Below are 17,622 nucleotides of genomic sequence, written 5' to 3'. Positions count from 1 at the left end.
TCAAATGTTATACATTCAAACATAGGTTGGTCTTTGTTCTTTGAAGCAACACATGCCTTTTGTTCCAAGAAAGACTCAAGGACGCCAAGGGAATGAAGTCATCAACTCATCTGAATCAAACTGAACGCACCCAACATTTCAACTTCAACGATCCAGCAATCAGACGAAACCACCACATAAGTCCCCAAGAAGAACTCAGAGAATAGGCAATCCAATAAGAAGAAAGTAATTATTTTTATCATCCATCTATGAATGATTACACACCATTGCAATATTTCTAGCCCACGATACACAATCCCGTATTACTAATGGAAAATCGTAACAACAAGCAAAGCACAAAACTATCAAAATCTCCGAAAGAACAAAAAGAACTTACAACTCATCCTTCTTGTCTGTTAGAATAATTAAATATTAAATCACACATTTATCTAATATCTTAAACTTTTAGAATAGTTGACATTAATCCTATCAAATCTCACATGGTATCAGAGTTAGACGTCATAAGTTCAAATCTTTCCAGACCCCATTTGCCTCCCTAATTAAATATATTCACACTAAGTATTAGGTAAAAAGACCAGACTAAGTGTGAGGGGGAGTGTTATAATAATTAAATATTAAATCTCGCATTTGTCTAATAACTTAAGCTTTTAGAACAATTAGTAGATGAAAACAACGTCCTCAGGGTGCAAATCCTCGTGCCTTGCCTTCTCCTTCACGAAGCACCAAGCCAGCCGTGCCATGTAGAACGGCCATGCCACGTAGGAAAAAAAAGAGAAAAAGTAAAGAAGGAAAAGAGAAAAAAAGAAAAAAGGAAAAAAAAAGAAAAATTAAAAAATTAGAAACATATATTAAAATATTATTAAAAATTATTCACGTCAGCGCCGGCCATGTCACGTAGGACGGTTGCAGTCTATGTCAGCGATTTCCTGCCGAAATTGGCCAGATAGACAAATTAAAAAATTAGAAACATATATTAACATATTATTAAAAATTATTCAGGTCAGCGCCGGCCGTACCATATAGGACGGTTGGAGTCCACGTTAGCGATTTTCTGCCAAAATTGGCCATATAGACTAAATTGGTAAAACGTAAAAAGGTTTATGATTCAATTAGCATAATTAAAATGTTTAGGTTTCCCGTAAAAAGATAGATATCCTTTATGTATCTAATGTCCAAGCTATATGCCATGCATAGTTAAAGGGATTAGTGTGGATACCGCAAGTGTCGACAAGGATTGAGATAGATTCAGAGAGGTATTTAGATGCTCTGAGTGTACCACACACGTCATCTATCCACCTAATCAAAAAATTATGCATCGTATTGTTATGGGCTTGACATTTTATACCCAGTATTTGATTAGGTTGGCGGGACGACGTGATCTTCCAAGAGCACTAAAAGATTTCATTCCATGAATATGTTGGATTTGCGTGCATATATAGATCAGTGCAGTAAAATGCAAAGAGGATCTATTAAGTTATACACATGTTTGTGACAATGTCTGTGATAGAAGGAGAAGTAGTACAAGGACAAGGTTTCTTATTCAGCCCTAAGCGGTGCGACGGTTCAGGACTTGCTCTTCTTGCTACATTTTCCGTTAGGGTTTTTCGAGAAATCGCAACCTGAAGATGATGATCAACCTACAAAGAGATTATGAGCTACAGCGAGGACAAAGATTCACGTAAGGAAACGTGCGAACTAGTGGGAAACTAGCTGTCATGACTTTTACTGCACTGTTTTCTAAAAGAAAAGGCAAAATCAGTGGCTTTCTTCTCTTCTCGGACACGGATCGCTCTTCGATCCCATTCCATGCAATCAAGGGAGGGTCGTGAAGAATCTAGCTGCTGGGGTATGCACCAAGACGAGTGATCACTGATCGCTGATTGATCATCATTGGAAGTGAAAACCACGTGTGTACTGCTTCTTTTCGCTTGAATATTTGTGGTTAGAGGAATGCGAAGACCTGAGTATTCATGGGAAAGTTTATCAATGGACTAGAATTTTGCGTATGAAAAAGTATCGGGTCGTAAAAGGAAGGGAAATCAGAGCAACATTGGACGTCACCGATAAGATTGAGACATTGACATGGAATAAAGGGTTATTCCAGACTTACACCGAGACATTGACATTAATGGTGATTCTCATATATCGAAGAACAGAATATGATACGATGAGGTAGAATGTAATAGACATAAAAGACACGGAACGGATTCTCAATTCTATCACGCGACGCAACCTACGAACATTACATTCACATTGAATTCAAAGCTGCGACCTTTTTCTTTCTTTCTTTCTTTTGTTTTTCTCTCTTTTTTTGTTTTTGCGAGGCTAGCTTGCACAGATTGTTTGGACATAAGAACCGCCTGGTATAGCTCTCACCTTCAAGAAAGGGGATTGGTGGGTTAAAGATGGGGGTGGATTACTACAAGATATTAGGGGTTAATAGGAGTGCCAAAGATGACGACTTGAAGAAGGCCTACAGGAGGTAAAAGTATACTAGAAGTGTCATAACTTGTGTACGGCGATCATTTGGTGCCATAATTTTTTTTCGGATCACTTTGGTGTCAAATCGGAGGAAAATCGATCACTTTAGTGACTCCGGCCAAAAAGCTGACCTGGCATTTATACTAAAAAAAATGGTCTGACTTGTACACGGTGGAAATTACGTAGCTTTTTTTTCGATTTTTTTAATTTTTAAAAAAAAAGTTGCAGCAGCGGCGAGGGAGCCCTCGCCGCTGCTGCCGCCAACCCACCACCGCCAGGAAGGGCTGGCGGCGGTGGGCGCAGTGGTCGGCGAGGGTCGCCGGCCCTTGGCCGAGGCCCGACGATCCTCGCCGAGCCCAGCGAGGGCCGGATCCGGCGAGGCGAGACCTCGCCGTCGCAACCCAGGCGACGGCGAGGTATGGCCTCGCCTTTCTCGGGTGAGGCGAGACCTCGCCGTCGCCTCGGGTCGCAACGGCGAGGTCGGCCTCGCCTTCGCCGGACGAGGCGAGACCTCGCCGTCGCTCGGTCGCGACGGCGAGGTCTCGCCTCGCCGTCCGGCGAGGCGTGACCTCGCCGTCGCGACCCAGGCGAGGCTAGACCTCGCCGTCGCTTGGGTCGCGACGGCGAGGTCTCGCCTCGCCGGATCCGGCCCTCGCCGACCACTGCGCCCACCACCACCGGCCCTTCCCGGCGGTGGTGGGTTGGCGGCAGCAGCGGCGAGGGCTCCTTCGCCGCTGCTGCAGGTTTTTTTTTTTAAAATATAATTTAATTTTTTTTTAAAAAAAGTACACGTCAGCGGGATAAACGGCGTCGTTTTTGGTTTTTAATGCTGACTGGACCTCTCCGGCGAGCCGTGGACCTCTCTGGCGAGCCGTGTCAGCGCCACATCGGATTTCCGGCAAGCCACGTCAGCATTGGCACTAAAGTGATCGATTTTCAAAAAAGTTGGCACCAAAGTGATCCCAAAAAAAGTTATGACACCAAAGTGATCGCCGTACACAAGTTATGGCACTTCTAGTGTACTTTTGCCGCCTACAGGAAGATCTTTGAGGCTTATGAGGTGACAACCGTCGTTCTTGCAATATTGCTGTTTGCTTGTTTCGATTCCAGCAAGTTCTTTTTCCCCTTTTTGATTGGTGGATTCCTTTTTATTTGTGTCGGCGTCAGTCAGGACCTCTAATGTTTTTGGATGAGACTGATTCGAAGTTAATTTTGTATGCTTCACTGTTGGGATTGATTGAAGTTGGCATTTGAAGTCTCTCTCGATGCGAATTTCGTTCTAGATTGAATATCTGACAGTATGATTCATGCACCTAGACAATTGATGTTATTGCTTTTGATGGTTTTGCACATTAATGACAAATTTTAGCTTGTGAAGAATGGTAGTGTTGTTTCAATTGAATTGCTTGTAGGTCCTCAGTGACCCCTTGAAGAGAGCAGTGTATGATCAGTATGGCGAGGAGGGTCTAAAGGGTCGAGTGCCACCATCTGATGCCGGTGGCCCTAGTGGCGCTACCTACTTCTCAAAAGAAGAGGGGCCAACGTCGTCCCGGGTCAACCCCCAAAACGCGGACGATCTTGCTAAGTATTTCGATTTCATGAACACCTTTGTCGGCATGGGAGGCATGGGTGGGGGCAGCGGTGGTGGAATTAGAGGGTCAAGGTCCTCGAGTAGTAATTTTGGGGATGATTTCTTTAGCTCCTTAACAGAAGGAGGAGGCGGAGGAGGGTCAATGTACCAAGCAGCTCCCAGGAAAGCTCCTCCTATTGAGAACAGGTTGCCCTGTAGTCTAGAAGACCTCTATAAAGGGACTACCAAGAAGATGAAGATTTCCAGGGAGATTGTTGAAATGAGCGGGTAAGTCTGAGAGGCTATCTCATTTAAAGAAATTACTTGTTAGTTTGTCAAAAATGTATTTTTCTTTGTTCATTAGAAATACACGCCTTTTGGATTAGTATTACTCTTTTACCTGCGAATGCAATATAAGCATTTGGTTCGGCAATAATGATATCCCCAACATCCCAAAACTAGCCGTTACCCCATAAGTAGTAGGAGATGTAAGGATTGATACATAGAATAACTTTTTTATGATATTGATAATCATATAAAGTAGCAGATATTTTAGCCATTTGCATCAAGCTCAAGCTTCCTTCTTGCATACGTGCTCCTCCGGAAGCACACACTAAAATCAGAGGTAAAAATTGATTGGTAGCATACTCGATCAAACGGGTGATTTTCTTGCCTACTACGGATCCCATACTACCCCCATAAACTGAAAATCCATAACTCCAATTGCTATGGGAATACCGTTTAGTCAACCTGTGCCTATTTGAACAACGTCGGTCAATCCTGTCTTTCTTTGATAAGAATCAATACAATCTTTATAAGATTCCTCCTCCGAATGAAATTCAATAGGATTGAGAGAAACCATGTCTTCATCTATAGGATAGGGTGAGAGGATATAACTGAAAGCTGGAAACTATTTTAAGAATGCATTAAATGTCCAGTGCTACTCGATCGTTTTTTTGGATAGAACTAAGAACTAGACAATGGGCTCAACAAGGAAAGAATTAATAACGGAGACAATTTTGTGCCAGTGCCCTTGTTAGCCTCATGCGCTTGAGGTACCTCAAATTTATGTGGCGGTGTCCGGGGCTGATCATTTTGTTGGTTTGCCTACTTTTTTTTCCTTCTTCATAGATGAGACAATGCAGCTTGGTGCGGCCCATAAATGATTGCTTGGGTTCATCTAACATTTTCTGTTAAACATTACCTTACATATTGGGTGGCCGGGACCTTGGCAGGGTTAATCCTTGAGTAGTAAGATTTTGTCATCGGTGACATCATAAAGAAGTTTTTGGCTGAATAGCTGTAGTTTTGACATAAATTGAAATATTACTTTACTTGGTTTATGCACCTTATGTAGATAGTTCATGTTTTCTATGCCACTGCACAGAGTTGTATTTACTAGTTACTATACGTTTAAAAACACATTTCGTACAGGTGTTTTGCCATGGATATGTAGCGTGGACATGTAGGTTTCGATGTTTAGTGGTCATCATTTTAGCATGGAGCCGCAATCTCTTGTTGTCGATGAACTTTCTGTTATGGATTGGTATTGAACATGCTGCCAATATGATTCCATATAGTTGAGAACCAGTTAAATAGGTGTCTGTAGCCAAAGACATCCCTGCCTTTAGGAATGAACATACATCATTGAAAAGAATAAAATGGCAATTGCTGAGTGGCACATGTTCTTATTGCCACTCTTAACTTTTTACGGGAATGGCTGCATTTTTTGCAATTGTATGATGCAAATATGACACGTTATTCGCAAACAAGAAACTCTGCATCTGTTGGTTGTTTTGATATTCTTGCATATCCTGAATAAACCAGAATTTGTGCGGGAGGAGTTACTTGCAAGCATTTGTGCATGCAGATGCATGAGGATTAGTTTGGGAACGTTCGAAAGGAAGTATTGCTGTCTTGTTTCCTCTGCTAGAGGCTTATGCTCCATGTTAGAGTAACTGGGACTATGAATTGTAAAGGCTGGCAACTTACAAACTTCTGATCAGAACTTGCAAGAGTATCACATCACATGTTGAGTCTATGTGGACAGATTTATGCGACATGTTCAGCTTCGAATAGGCATCGTTGCATGAGTACTCCTGCTCTCAAAAAATAATTTCTTCTTAGGTTTTTAAATGTAGACCATGTGCTATTGGAAATGTGTAAGGTTTTTGAGCTCCCTGTATGATGATTTTTCGGGGTGGCCTTTCGTTGTGTGAAGGTCTTGAACTTAGGCGATCCACTTAGCCTTGGTGTTTTTTTTTCCCATGATCTATCCTTCTGACTTTTGCATGTTATGGATTGATGCAGAAGAACTATGCATGTAGAGGAGATCTTAAACATCGACATAAAGCCAGGTTGGAAGAAGGGAACCAGAATTACCTTCCCTGAGAAAGGCAATAAGCAGCCAAACGTCCTACCAGCCGAACTCGTCTTCATAATTGACGAGAAGCCTCACAGTGTGTTCACCCGCAATGGAGGCGACTTGATCATCACGAAAAATACATCCCTGGCTGAGGCCTTGACAGGCCTCACGGTCCATCTCACAACCTTAGATGGCGGGAGTTTGACCATCCCAATCAACAATGTGATCTATCCGAACCATGAGGAGGTAGTTCCGAGGGAGGAGGGGATGCCTCTTCAGAAGGACCTGACAAAGAAGGGTAACTTGAGGATCAAGTTTAACATCAAGTTCCTAAGGAGGCTGACATCGGAGCAGAAAGCTGGAATCAAGAAACTTTTGGGTGTTTGAGAAGATGTAGCTAATGGAGTCCAAACGAGCTAATGTGAATATTAGGTCAAGTTGCTTGGTATTGCAAGATCAGAGAAATTACACGGGATGTTCTTTCTGGCAGCAATTTGGGGTTTAGTTTATTGGTATACTTAGGTTATGGTCCTAATTGAGAGTTTCAGACAAGTTCTTTCGACGTGAAAAATGATAGTTTTGGTTGTGTCTGAGAGGCAATATCTGCAAATTCAAGCAGACTAGCATCCCGTCGGTTGATGCTGTAATCTGTACGTATGTAATGATGTATTATGTATCGATGCAAGTATGCGTAACTTATTTTGTAGTAATTCAAACGGCAGTACATGTTTGAGAAGTTAAGTTCAGCGTGAGTGATGGAATTAGCAGTAAATGACTTTACACTGCATGGATCATCAGGACACGCTAATCCGTACGGTTATTTTTGCTTAAGAAAATAGACGGGTAGTCGGTTTTTCATCGTAAAATTTCCAGCGTAGAATCAATGAAGATTAGATATGGTGACTCAGTTGTTGCTAAGTATACCCTCCAGCTTCATTTGTCCTCTGCTACATTGCATTATACGTATAAAAGAGAAGCACCAAATTTTCGAAGCGATACATACATATTATGAGATACATAGATCACAAATGAACCATGGAGTAAGGTACAAGACATGCACATACCGTGAGGCATCGAACGTACTATGATAATATTGTTACCGGTTCTACTACTTAAATGTGAAAGAGGAAAGCCAATTCCATGGCGCGTGGTTGGATACAGCAAAAATAAAACGGCACAAACACCTCCGACCGCCAGAGGCACCGCCTCTAGGATCTGCTTGGCCAGCTCCGACTCCACTGGGAAGAAGCACTTTATCACATTCTGATAAAAAACGCAACCACCGCAAAGACCAGCGCCGACATGAATGCATGCAAAAAGTCGATCACCTTCAACTTATATTTCTCTGCATCAGCATGTGAGAGCTTCACCGACGCAGTAATCACCCACAGCCCTTTAGTCGTGGCAAATCCATACCGGACTTTGCCTTTTGCGTCCCTCACACTATCAGTTAAGCATAAAATGGAACTGCAATCGCAGAGACTGCAAGAAGGCTAATGGTGAGGATGTCATTGTGAGAGCTGGTGCATTGGCCTCTGTTATTGAAAACTGGAGAGAGAAGCGAGAAGACGAAAGTTGTGCCCGTGGGAAGGAGATTGGAGAGAGTTTCTGTGCCTTTTTAGGGTTTTTCTCAAGGCCTTCTGGGTCCGGACTTTTGGTTGTTTAGGAGGGCTAGCAAATGATCTTGGCCTTCTTGCATAGTTGGTCTAAGTATAATTTTTCAGTCCTGTGTATGGGAATAGTGGATAATTCGAAGAACTTGCTTACTACCGTACCTATATATACATAAAGAAAAGCACATATATGAGGTATGTGATGCACAAAAGCTATAGCAATTTGATGAATGCGACATGATGGGATGAGTTCATCGTTCTCCTACCTGGGCATAAAAGGAAAAGAAAAATTACTTCGACAGAGACTCACGTGTGGAACAGGATAAGACAGAGGTGAAGCAAAGTTGATAGGCAAGATAATGGATTAAATTGAAGGGAACCTGATCAATTTTTCATGTCCAATCGATGACATGCTCGACTAATCTATCTGAGGACTTGATGCCTCTTTCCTCTCTGACAAAGAAATATAGTAGTAGTTAACAAAGAAAATGGAGCAGCACATAAGCCTAGGCTAGGCTACTCAATAACTCGAGCTATAACGAAAAACAATTGAACATTATCAACCATTGCAACGAACTTCCTCTGCGCAACATCAGGAAGTACCTTCATAGTGGACATTTAAGCTTTTCTGACTAATGACTACTAATGATTTCATTTGTGCATCGGTCCCCAAATTGTCCTGGACGAGACTAAGCTGCAGGTCGACTTTTGTAAAGGAAGCCATTAGCACTAACGCATGCAAATGTCCATAACTACTTCATAATGAAATCCCCTATGGTTGCTCTTCGGGACTTTTTATATGACTAGTTTAACACCACTCTTTACAGATCTTCTCACAGAGACACGGTGATTTGATCTCACTTAGAAACATGAAAGCTGTGGTAATGACTGCAGCTGAATGGTAGCTTACAACAACAGACAGACAGTTATGTATCTGAGTTCAGGAAAGCAATCATAGTCAATTCCAATGTTTATCAGACATACATTTTTCTTCCCCACAATGGTCACCTGTCTTTGTGATGGGGGGCAGTATTCAAAATCAAAATCATCATAATTTTTTTCCCCCAATGTTCTGTTGAATGGTGGTCTTGACGTTTTTACGATTGTTTCAGAGCAAAAAGCCACAGAGACGATCTTAGCTCATGGTGATGCCAAAAAGAATAGTGGGGGTTTACGGTGGGGGTATCATGGTAATGCAGCCCTAGAGAGAGTGGCAATGGACCAACTACCAGCCCAACCCCAAGCTGAACGTCCAAGCTTTCACTTTTTCTTAGGTCAATATTCTTTTAGTCCCATCTAACTCTTATTTTGGGCCTGAATCAGGAGCAAATTCTTGTAGGAGCTTTTGTTTTTCTTTTGTTCAAAAATCAACATTTACATCCCGTCACTACTCTTTCAACCCTTTCAATGTTCATCTTCCCCCATGATAGTGATTAGCGTTACTCAAGTAGAGCTTAGTTTTATGAGAAAGAATGAAAAAGTACATTCAGGAAAAGGTGAAAATATTGTAATACTAAGATGATATCACTGGCTCACCACCGGTAATAAGACATTTGATAACCATTTCCGCCATTTCATCAGTAAAATTTGATTTATGACCTCATGACTTTCATCATCGATTGAGATTGAATTAGACACCAAGGCGGAACACCCCATAGGTTCATCTGTGCATCTCTATCCAGGTACTACCTCCATCAATACTAAGGCATCACATGAATGCTGGCTTTCGTTGGCACTAGGACCTTATAACAGACAGTCCGTGAGAATCGAAATTTTATCGCAGCAAATTGGCAGCATGAGCACCAACACCAGATGATATTCTATCTGCCTTTTCATTTTTCAGAACTTGACATGAAAATTCCAAAGGAGACCTTCCTACCGAAATATGAATAGTTCAACCAGGCACTACATTTTCACTACCTTCCCACAATCCATCCTGTGATAACCATTCACCACCAAAGTAAACACATGCAATCCAGAGCTCAACTCACCAAACTACTGATTAGGATATGTTTAATTCACAAGACTAAAAAATATCAGGGAAAACACAAGATAGCTTATGTATAGGATCCATCAATTTCTCTGAAGCACGGGATGATTTGAATGCTAAAGTCATTCCAGACTTGCATGTGCAGTCAGCAAAATTAGCAGGCATGTACTAGCTACTTTTATACAATCTAGCTTACTCTATATCTATATATCTCATTAAAAGGATCAACCATAACAAAAAGGACTATGGAGCAAGGATTATGGGATCGAAGGATGTGGCTTCAAGAATCAGACATAATGGGCATTGCACAATCAGGAAAGAGTTCCAATTCTACATGGATTTATTTCACTTGCCAATCTACACTCTGCACTCACTGAACTCCTACAGATTCTTTTCAACTAAAGCACAGATTGTTCGAACTGGAAGACTTTAACATTCTATAGAAAGGAAAAAGATGAAAAAAAACCGGGAAAGATGATAAGGTTACTATAGTTGAAGAGAGAACGTTTCAGGGAGAACGACTGCAATTATCCCTTACAAAGTCACATGATGCAAGATCAACATCTAGAGTCATTGCTTTCTTCCAACCCCAAAAGAAAATTATCAGAGAACTCTGCTTCAGATGATTCACTTGCAAAGTAGTTCGGAGCGAGATATGCATTAACCATGTCAAACTTTATACATTCATACATAGGTTGGTCTTTGTTTTCTGAAACAAGGCACGCCTTTTTTGCCAAGTAAGACTCGAGGACGCCAAGGGAATGAAGCCATCGACTCATCTGAATCAAACTGAACGCACCCAACATTTCAACTTCAACGATCCAGCAATCAGACGAAACCACCACATAAGTCCCCAAGAAGAACTCAGAGAATAGGCAATCCAAAAATTCATGAGAACAAGATTAGACAGAAGAAAGTCACTGTTTTCATTATCCATCTACGAATGATTACACACCATTGCAATATTTCTAGCCGACGATGCACAATCGCGTATTACTACTAATGGAAAATCGTAACAACAAGCAAAGTACAGAAGTATCAGAATCTCCGAAAGAACAAGAAGAACTTACAAGTCGTCCTCCCTGTCCTTGTCCTTGTCCTTCTTCTTCCTAAGGATGAACACATCAGCCTCCTCGTACGCGTACTCGGGATGCAAATCCTCGTGCCTCACCTTCTCCTTCACGAACACCTCCTCGCACAGCTCCCAGAACAGCTTATCGGCCTCGGGCGACCTCAGCTGGTACCCCAGCAGCACCAAGCCGTCGCTCTTCACCAGCGCCGCCATCGCCTCCACCAGGTGCCCCACCGTCTCTTCGATGTACACCACGTCGGTGGCGACCACGATGTCGAAGGGCGGGTTCAGGGATCTGATCTGGTCGCGGTTGTTCCAGTAGAGGACGGAGGTCTTGAGGGTCTTGCGGAGGACGGGCTTGTTGCGCCTGAGGTTGTGGCGGAGCGCCGGCATGACGGGGGCGATGTCGGTGAGGATGATGTCGGCGAGGCCGAGGAGGTAGAGGCCCATGCCGGCGGCCCCGCAGCCGGTGCCGAGCTCGACGGCGCGCTTGCCGCTGAAGTCGAGGAGGTCGGCGTAGGGGTTGGTCGGGCGGCGGGCCGGGTCGGGCCGGGACCAGCGGTCGAGGAACTTGACGAGGACGAGGGAGCAGGGCCAGACGGAGGTGCCAACGTGCATGGAGCCGTTGTCTTGCCGGAGGGAGAGGCGCGCGTCGCCCACCGGGAGCTCGATCACCGGCGAGTCCGTGAACTTCATCTCTGTCTCTCTCTGTCTCTCTCTGTCTGTCTGCGCTCGCGTGTGTTGTCGGGTTGAGGACTCGAGACTTTGTTTTGGGCTTGGGCCGTTGATTCACATACATAACATTCGTTCCTAGGAATTACATTTGCAAATGCTAAATCTAATCTTTTTAGTTCTTCTTCGTATCTCTGATGTAATTCTCATTAACTATTTAACTAGAGAATAGATACCCTCGCCGGCCACAGACGAGGGATGGCCTTGCCCGGGTAGGGCAAGGGTCGCCTCACCTAGGCGCCGGCGGGGGTGGTCCTTGCCATATCTGGTAAGGGCGACCCTTGCCCAGTCCTCTCCGGACATGGCCAATGGCTAACCATAGCCTGAGACCGACCACCAGCGAAAATGAAAGAAAAAAAGAAAGACAAAAGGAAAAAAAAATTAGAAAAATAAAAAAAAATTCTAAAAAACGTTCAGAGCCTGATTTTATTCCCTTGTGATATAATATTGTGTATTGTGAGCTTGATTTTATAGTCACTTTTTCTTTGTGTGCGTCGTGCGAGCCTGTTTTTATAGTCACTTTTTCTTTGTGTATTGCGAGCTTGATTTTATTCACTTTGTGATACTTTTATGCAAGTTATTAGTACTCACTACAATCCATAATCTGGAGAATATACAAGTGTGTTGGCGGTGCTTATTTATTGATAATGGAATCTATCAGCTTTGGGTGGAAGCAACACGTGTTTCATTGTAACTACTTACAATATTATTGGGGATTGGTGGCTATTAGTCTAGGAGAGTTGGTGTAGGCTTGACATAAGCCGAACCAATTGTAAAATCTACGTGCATCATCTTCTAACTCTTTACTTAGTTCATCATTTATCTGATAGAAGCATCTTACATATGATATTATCGAATTTTTCCCGCATTTATCAAACTTTACTTGAGTTATTCCGCGAAAAAATTGTTAAGTTTTGTAAATCAACCTATTCACCGCCTCTATGTTGCATAGTTAGCCTCAACAATCGGTATCAGAGCCTGTGTTACTTGTTATTTGAAGTGATTTTACTTCTATGAAGGTCAATCTACTATTATACCTACATACTTCGATGGAACTAATTATAGTTAATACAAGATGAAAGCATTATCTAATTGACAGATCTTGCAATGTGGCATATTATCCAAAATGGTTTGGATGTTGTTCAACCGGAGAGACATCTGTTCCAACTATATCATCAGGCACTGAGAATTCAACCGATCAATCAACGACTCCGCTAGCAACAATTACTCCAGAGGAATTGACTAGGATACGAGCTTTAAATGACAAAGCCTTACATGCATGATATTGTGGTTCATCTCCTTCTAATTCCAATCACACACATTCAAGTACCACGGCCAAAGAAATCTGGGACTAACTTCAAGTCACCTTTGAAGGAACTAATAGAGTTAGAGAAACCAAGATAAAGATACTACTTGGAAAGTACGAAATCTTCAAGATGAAGTCGGACGAGATAATCACAATACCATACATGAGGTATAATGAGATTGTAAATGGCCTAGCCAATCAAGGGAAGACACACACTAATAAAGAGAAAGTGAACAGATTTCTAAGAGCACTTCGAATGGAATCACGTGAAGATATTTATTCAAGAAATGCCTTGAATTCAATCTCTATTAATGGATGGATTGATAACCTTGATGGCATACCTTCAGAATGATGAAAATAGTAATAAGGTAACAAGTCTATTGTTTTTAAAGCCAATACAGTAGATGTAGATGACTCAACATCATCCGGCGAAGACAACGAAGATAAGGAGGTGGGTCTATTAACTAGAAAATTCAAAAGGTTCATGAGAAAAGGTAGGAATTTAAAAGGCAAGAAGCAAATTAAGGAAACCGAAGAAAGAAAATTCTCCAAACACAAAGAGGACAACAAAGGTAAGAACGTCATTTGTTTCGAGTGCGGTAAACATGGCCACGTCAAGCCTGATTGCCCTTTACTCAAGAAAAAAGAAGGGAAAAAGAAAAAGAAATCATCGAAAGCCGAATTACGGAGCGACACCGAATGTGATTTCAGCAATGATGAGGAAGAGGAGTAAGAAAATCTATGTCTAGAGGCCGACACTCCATCCGAGGAAGTAGAGGTAAGCAAATACCAACTTGCCGATGATGAAATGGAATATTTCTTAAAAGAAATATATGATGAGCATAAAAAAGGCATAAAAAAAGGTTTTTGAATTGAAAAAAGAAGTTTCCAAACTAAAACGACAGGATATTTTGCAAAAAGAGAAAATAAATCGTCTGAGATTTGAGCTTGCAGCAATTAATGAGGAGCTAGATATTTCACAAAAGAAAAAGTTCATTTATTAAGGAAGAGATCTCTAAGATCATCAAAAAATTATGTCTTGGATCAAAAGCTCTTGAACATAGTTTGTCTATACATATTCTTATCATAATAAATATGGACTATTTTTTCAAAAGGAAAATGTGATTCAAATTCCAATTTCAAAGGTCAAGGAAAGATCGAAACAAAAACATTTTGTTTATGCATACAAAATCATCGTGGAAAGTAATTTGTTAAATCTGTAGGTAAGCAATTTTACAATTGTTCTAATTGCGGAGGTCGTAATCATTGTAAGCAACAATATACAAAAGAATTAAAAATGGTAAAAAAGAATCAACTGGAAGTTTGATGCATCAACTAACGGAAAAGGACCAAGTTCATTTGGGTACCATATAAACGATGAAGTTGTTATTTCTTGTAGGAGTCGAAGGAAAAAAAAAATAACAAATGGTTTCTTGACAATGGGTGCTAGCAGGCATGTGACCGGAGATTCTACCAAGTTTATAGGCCTTTAATGAAGGTAATGTTACTTTGGAGGATGTGTTAAAGGCAAGATCATTGGCAAATGGATCATTAAACTCGGAAATTTAGTCATTGAAGACGTATTAATTGTCAAAGAACTCAACTACAATTTATTGAGTATGAGTCAACCATGTGATAAAGGTTTAAAGATCAAACTTGAAGAAGGTATGTGCGTTGGGGTAAGTAAAGATAAAACTCAAACATTTACAGGAAGATGTCACGGTAATGTTTAGACGGAGAATCTGATTCTATCAAGTTTCTCATCACTATCAAAGACGAAAGTGATTTATGGCAAGAAAAACTTGGTTATATCATAATGAAACAAATCTTAAAGCTATCAATTAAAGAGCTAGTACGAGGTTTGCCTAAATTAAACGAAAAGTCTGATTTATGCAATGCATGTCCATTGGGAAAGAAAGTTAAAAGCTTATTTAAATCTATTAACTCTTTCTTTACTAACCGAATTTTGCAGCTTTTACATATGTACTTGTTCCGACCAACTTGAAGCTTAAGCCTCTATTGTAAGAGATTTTGCTTGGTAATTGTAGATGATTATTCTAGATTTTCTTGGGTGCTTTTCCTAACTCATAAACATGAAGCATTTCAATCCTCTGTTTAGGGTTGTTTTCGATATTGATAGAAAATTAAAAAGATGTGAAAATCAGCTTAGGATTGCATTTAGGTCACATCTAGGCGAGTATCACATTATAGGATTAATTAATTCATGATTATTTAGTATTTATCATTTAGTCTAATAATTCAAGTCTAGTTTAAATTAGTGCATAATTGTATTTTTTTTTACATCTCATGGGGTCCTGTCCCAGGGTTCAATGACAACAAGGCTTGTTCATTTTGCTCGATGTACTTTATTTGATATTGCTCGATTGTTGCTTGATTTAAATTTTTAGTGCTTGTGCACCTGTGCATGGTCATCTTTTACATCTTAAGACGATTTAGGGAAAATAATATTTGTATAGATCGAATGCGAATTGTTTAGATAAAAGAGATAAGGTACCGAAAGGGTATTAAATTCATCTAGCGTAACCAAGTTCCCAAACTCGTGAAACTTTGGTGCGCAGGAGTAAGGCGGGCTTCCACATCTTACTCGGGCTCTTAACTGGCACATAATAAGTTAGTGGAGGCTCCAAAGTAAATCAAGTTAATTAATGAAAGTGAAAATCAAGTTGTGCTCAATTGGACTTGGGAGGCATGTTCTAGGCGGAGGTGCCACCTCGTGAGAGGAATCATTTACGCCCCCCTTAGCAACCCGTCAACTCCCCTAGGGATCTCACCTCAGGAGGGTTAGGTCAGGAGGCCATGTCGTCATTCAATGGCAACTTAACACAGAGTCCCCGACCAAAAAAAAACCACGGAGTCTGCATTTTTGTTTTATCTTTTAATGGCCTAATACCCAAAAAAACCTCCAACTTTAGTTTTTGTCCCATTTCTACCTTTTGTTTCATAAAAAACCTCCAACTTTAGGTTATGTCCCAGTTTTACTCTTAACTTTTTTTTGTTCCATAAAAAACTCTCAACTTTAGGTCTTGTCCCAATTTTACCCTAAGCTTTTTTTCGCCCTATGAAAAACCTCCAACTTTTGGTCTTGTCCCAATTTTACCGTCCACTCTCAATTTTACTGTAAAAATTTTACAGTCTCATAAAAAACCACAAAATTTTACTTGAGTCACAAATCTGACCCCATTAATCCTCCGTCTAAAATTTCTCGTTGACAAGCAAGATATAGAAATCTCTTAAGCAAAAGTTGTTTGAGTGTACCAAGCGCTCTCTGACCGCGAGAGATGGAACATTTCCAAGCATGAGAGATCGATAAGCGCAAAATCCTAAAAGCGATTTTGACGGAGGGTTAATGGAGATTTTTATGAAATAAAAAAATTAGAGTGAAATTGAAATTTGACATAAAGTTGGAATTTTTTTATGAGATAAAAAAATTTAGAGTAAAATTGATACTGAATCTAAAGTTGATGGTTTTTTATGAAACAAAAAAAAGTTTATGGTAGAATTGGGACTGAATCTAAAGTTGATGGTTTTTTATAAGAAAAAAAAAGTTTAGGGTAGAATTAGAACATGACCTAAAATTGGAGGTTTTTTATGAGATAAAAGGTAGAAATGGGATAAAAGCTAAAGTTTGAGATTTTTTTGGGTATTAGGCCATCTTTTAATGGAAGGGCAGAAAGTTGAGAAATATGATGCCGAACATTTTGTAATGATTTTAGAACCTTTGATGCCTTTTGTCAATTATTCCTCGGACGAACCTGCATGTGCATATTGTTACATGGGGGAAAGTGAGGCAAATGTGGGCATCTAGACTTTAGACAACGGGTATATTACAAAGCAAGTGCCTGAGGCGTTGCAAGGTCAGACAAGACAACGCACACTGTGGCTCCATAATGGCCAACTTGGAACCCAAAAAGCATAAAAAAGACTTCGCAAAAGCGGAATAAGAAAGAAAACCCTAGCGAGAAAAAGACAGAGCAACAGGATATTAACCAACGCGGAAGCTAACCCGGATCTTACAATTTATATTAACATGAAATTACCAAAGAAATTAATGAGGAACGATAAGGACACCCAAAATTTATGTGATTCAGTCCGACATATCGGTATCTACATTCACGGAAGAGCCAGTACCAAATAATCTACTATAATCGAAGAATTCAAGTTTACAATAATCACTCACAACATTCCAGTGTTTCTTACACCTAGATTAAATCAAAATCCCAAGTGTTTATAAATAAATAACTCAAATGGATATAAAAACTCAATTCACATCTCGAGGAGTTTACCATGCTGCTGCTTCCTTGGAGTCTTCGGGCGGCTTCCTTCTACGACTCAGAGAAACCCATAATTTCTCTACTGCATACTCCTACGTGCAGCTACTATTCACGTTGAAGAAGCCCTTCTTTTCAAGAAAATATTAGGTGATCCTGACGCTCCACATTGGCGTGATCTCCGACCACTTATGAAGCGCCACA

The 17,622-nt window shown here is 40.8% G+C and overlaps 2 protein-coding genes across 7 annotated transcripts; one reads left to right on the top strand and one right to left on the bottom strand.

Moving 5' to 3' along the window:
• Window positions 1-91: 91 nt before the first annotated feature.
• Window positions 92-11,827, bottom strand: LOC115682334 (uncharacterized). 6 transcript variants are annotated; one of them, XM_056321528.1, is made up of 2 exons: window positions 11,090-11,826; window positions 92-110 (listed from the first exon to the last, which is right to left on the bottom strand). In XM_056321528.1, the coding sequence occupies exons 1-2, from the start codon at window positions 11,785-11,787 to the stop codon at window positions 107-109; spliced, it is 702 nt and encodes a 233-aa protein (XP_056177503.1). In that variant the 5' UTR covers window positions 11,788-11,826; the 3' UTR covers window positions 92-106. The 6 variants fall into 6 exon arrangements, with proteins under 6 accessions (XP_056177503.1, XP_056177501.1, XP_056177499.1 ...); XM_056321526.1 differs by lacking the exon at window positions 92-110 and adding an exon at window positions 7,658-7,679; XM_056321524.1 differs by lacking the exon at window positions 92-110 and adding an exon at window positions 8,122-8,191 and having other exon boundaries at window positions 11,090-11,827.
• LOC130140989 (uncharacterized) lies at window positions 2,050-7,101 on the top strand. The gene is made up of 4 exons (XM_056321529.1): window positions 2,050-2,482; window positions 3,520-3,541; window positions 3,894-4,339; window positions 6,362-7,101. Exons 1-4 carry the CDS (start codon window positions 2,406-2,408, stop codon window positions 6,801-6,803), a joined length of 987 nt encoding a protein of 328 aa, XP_056177504.1. The 5' UTR covers window positions 2,050-2,405; the 3' UTR covers window positions 6,804-7,101.
• Window positions 11,828-17,622: the final 5,795 nt, after the last annotated feature.

Source organism: Syzygium oleosum, unplaced genomic scaffold, assembly GCF_021117445.2.
Source record: "Syzygium oleosum isolate NSW1041296 unplaced genomic scaffold, Sole_v2.1 Sole_v2.23, whole genome shotgun sequence".
NCBI lineage: Eukaryota > Viridiplantae > Streptophyta > Magnoliopsida > Myrtales > Myrtaceae > Syzygium > Syzygium oleosum.
This window is presented reverse-complemented; position numbering and strand designations above follow the sequence as displayed.

Excerpts from the sequence above, each read along its gene's own strand:
- LOC130140989 (XM_056321529.1), top strand. The coding sequence starts at position 2,406 with ATGGGGGTGGATTACTACAAGATATTAGGGGTTAATAGGAGTGCCAAA. Across the intron at positions 2,483-3,519 it reads TTGAAGAAGGCCTACAGGAG|GAAGATCTTTGAGGCTTATG; the intron begins GTAAAAGTATAC and ends TGCCGCCTACAG. Across the intron at positions 3,542-3,893 it reads AGATCTTTGAGGCTTATGAG|GTCCTCAGTGACCCCTTGAA; the intron begins GTGACAACCGTC and ends AATTGCTTGTAG.
- LOC115682334 (XM_030606517.2), bottom strand. The coding sequence starts at position 11,787 with ATGAAGTTCACGGACTCGCCGGTGATCGAGCTCCCGGTGGGCGACGCG. Across the intron at positions 8,483-11,089 it reads AAGGACAGGGAGGACGACTT|AGAGGAAAGAGGCATCAAGT; the intron begins GTAAGTTCTTCT and ends TTTCTTTGTCAG.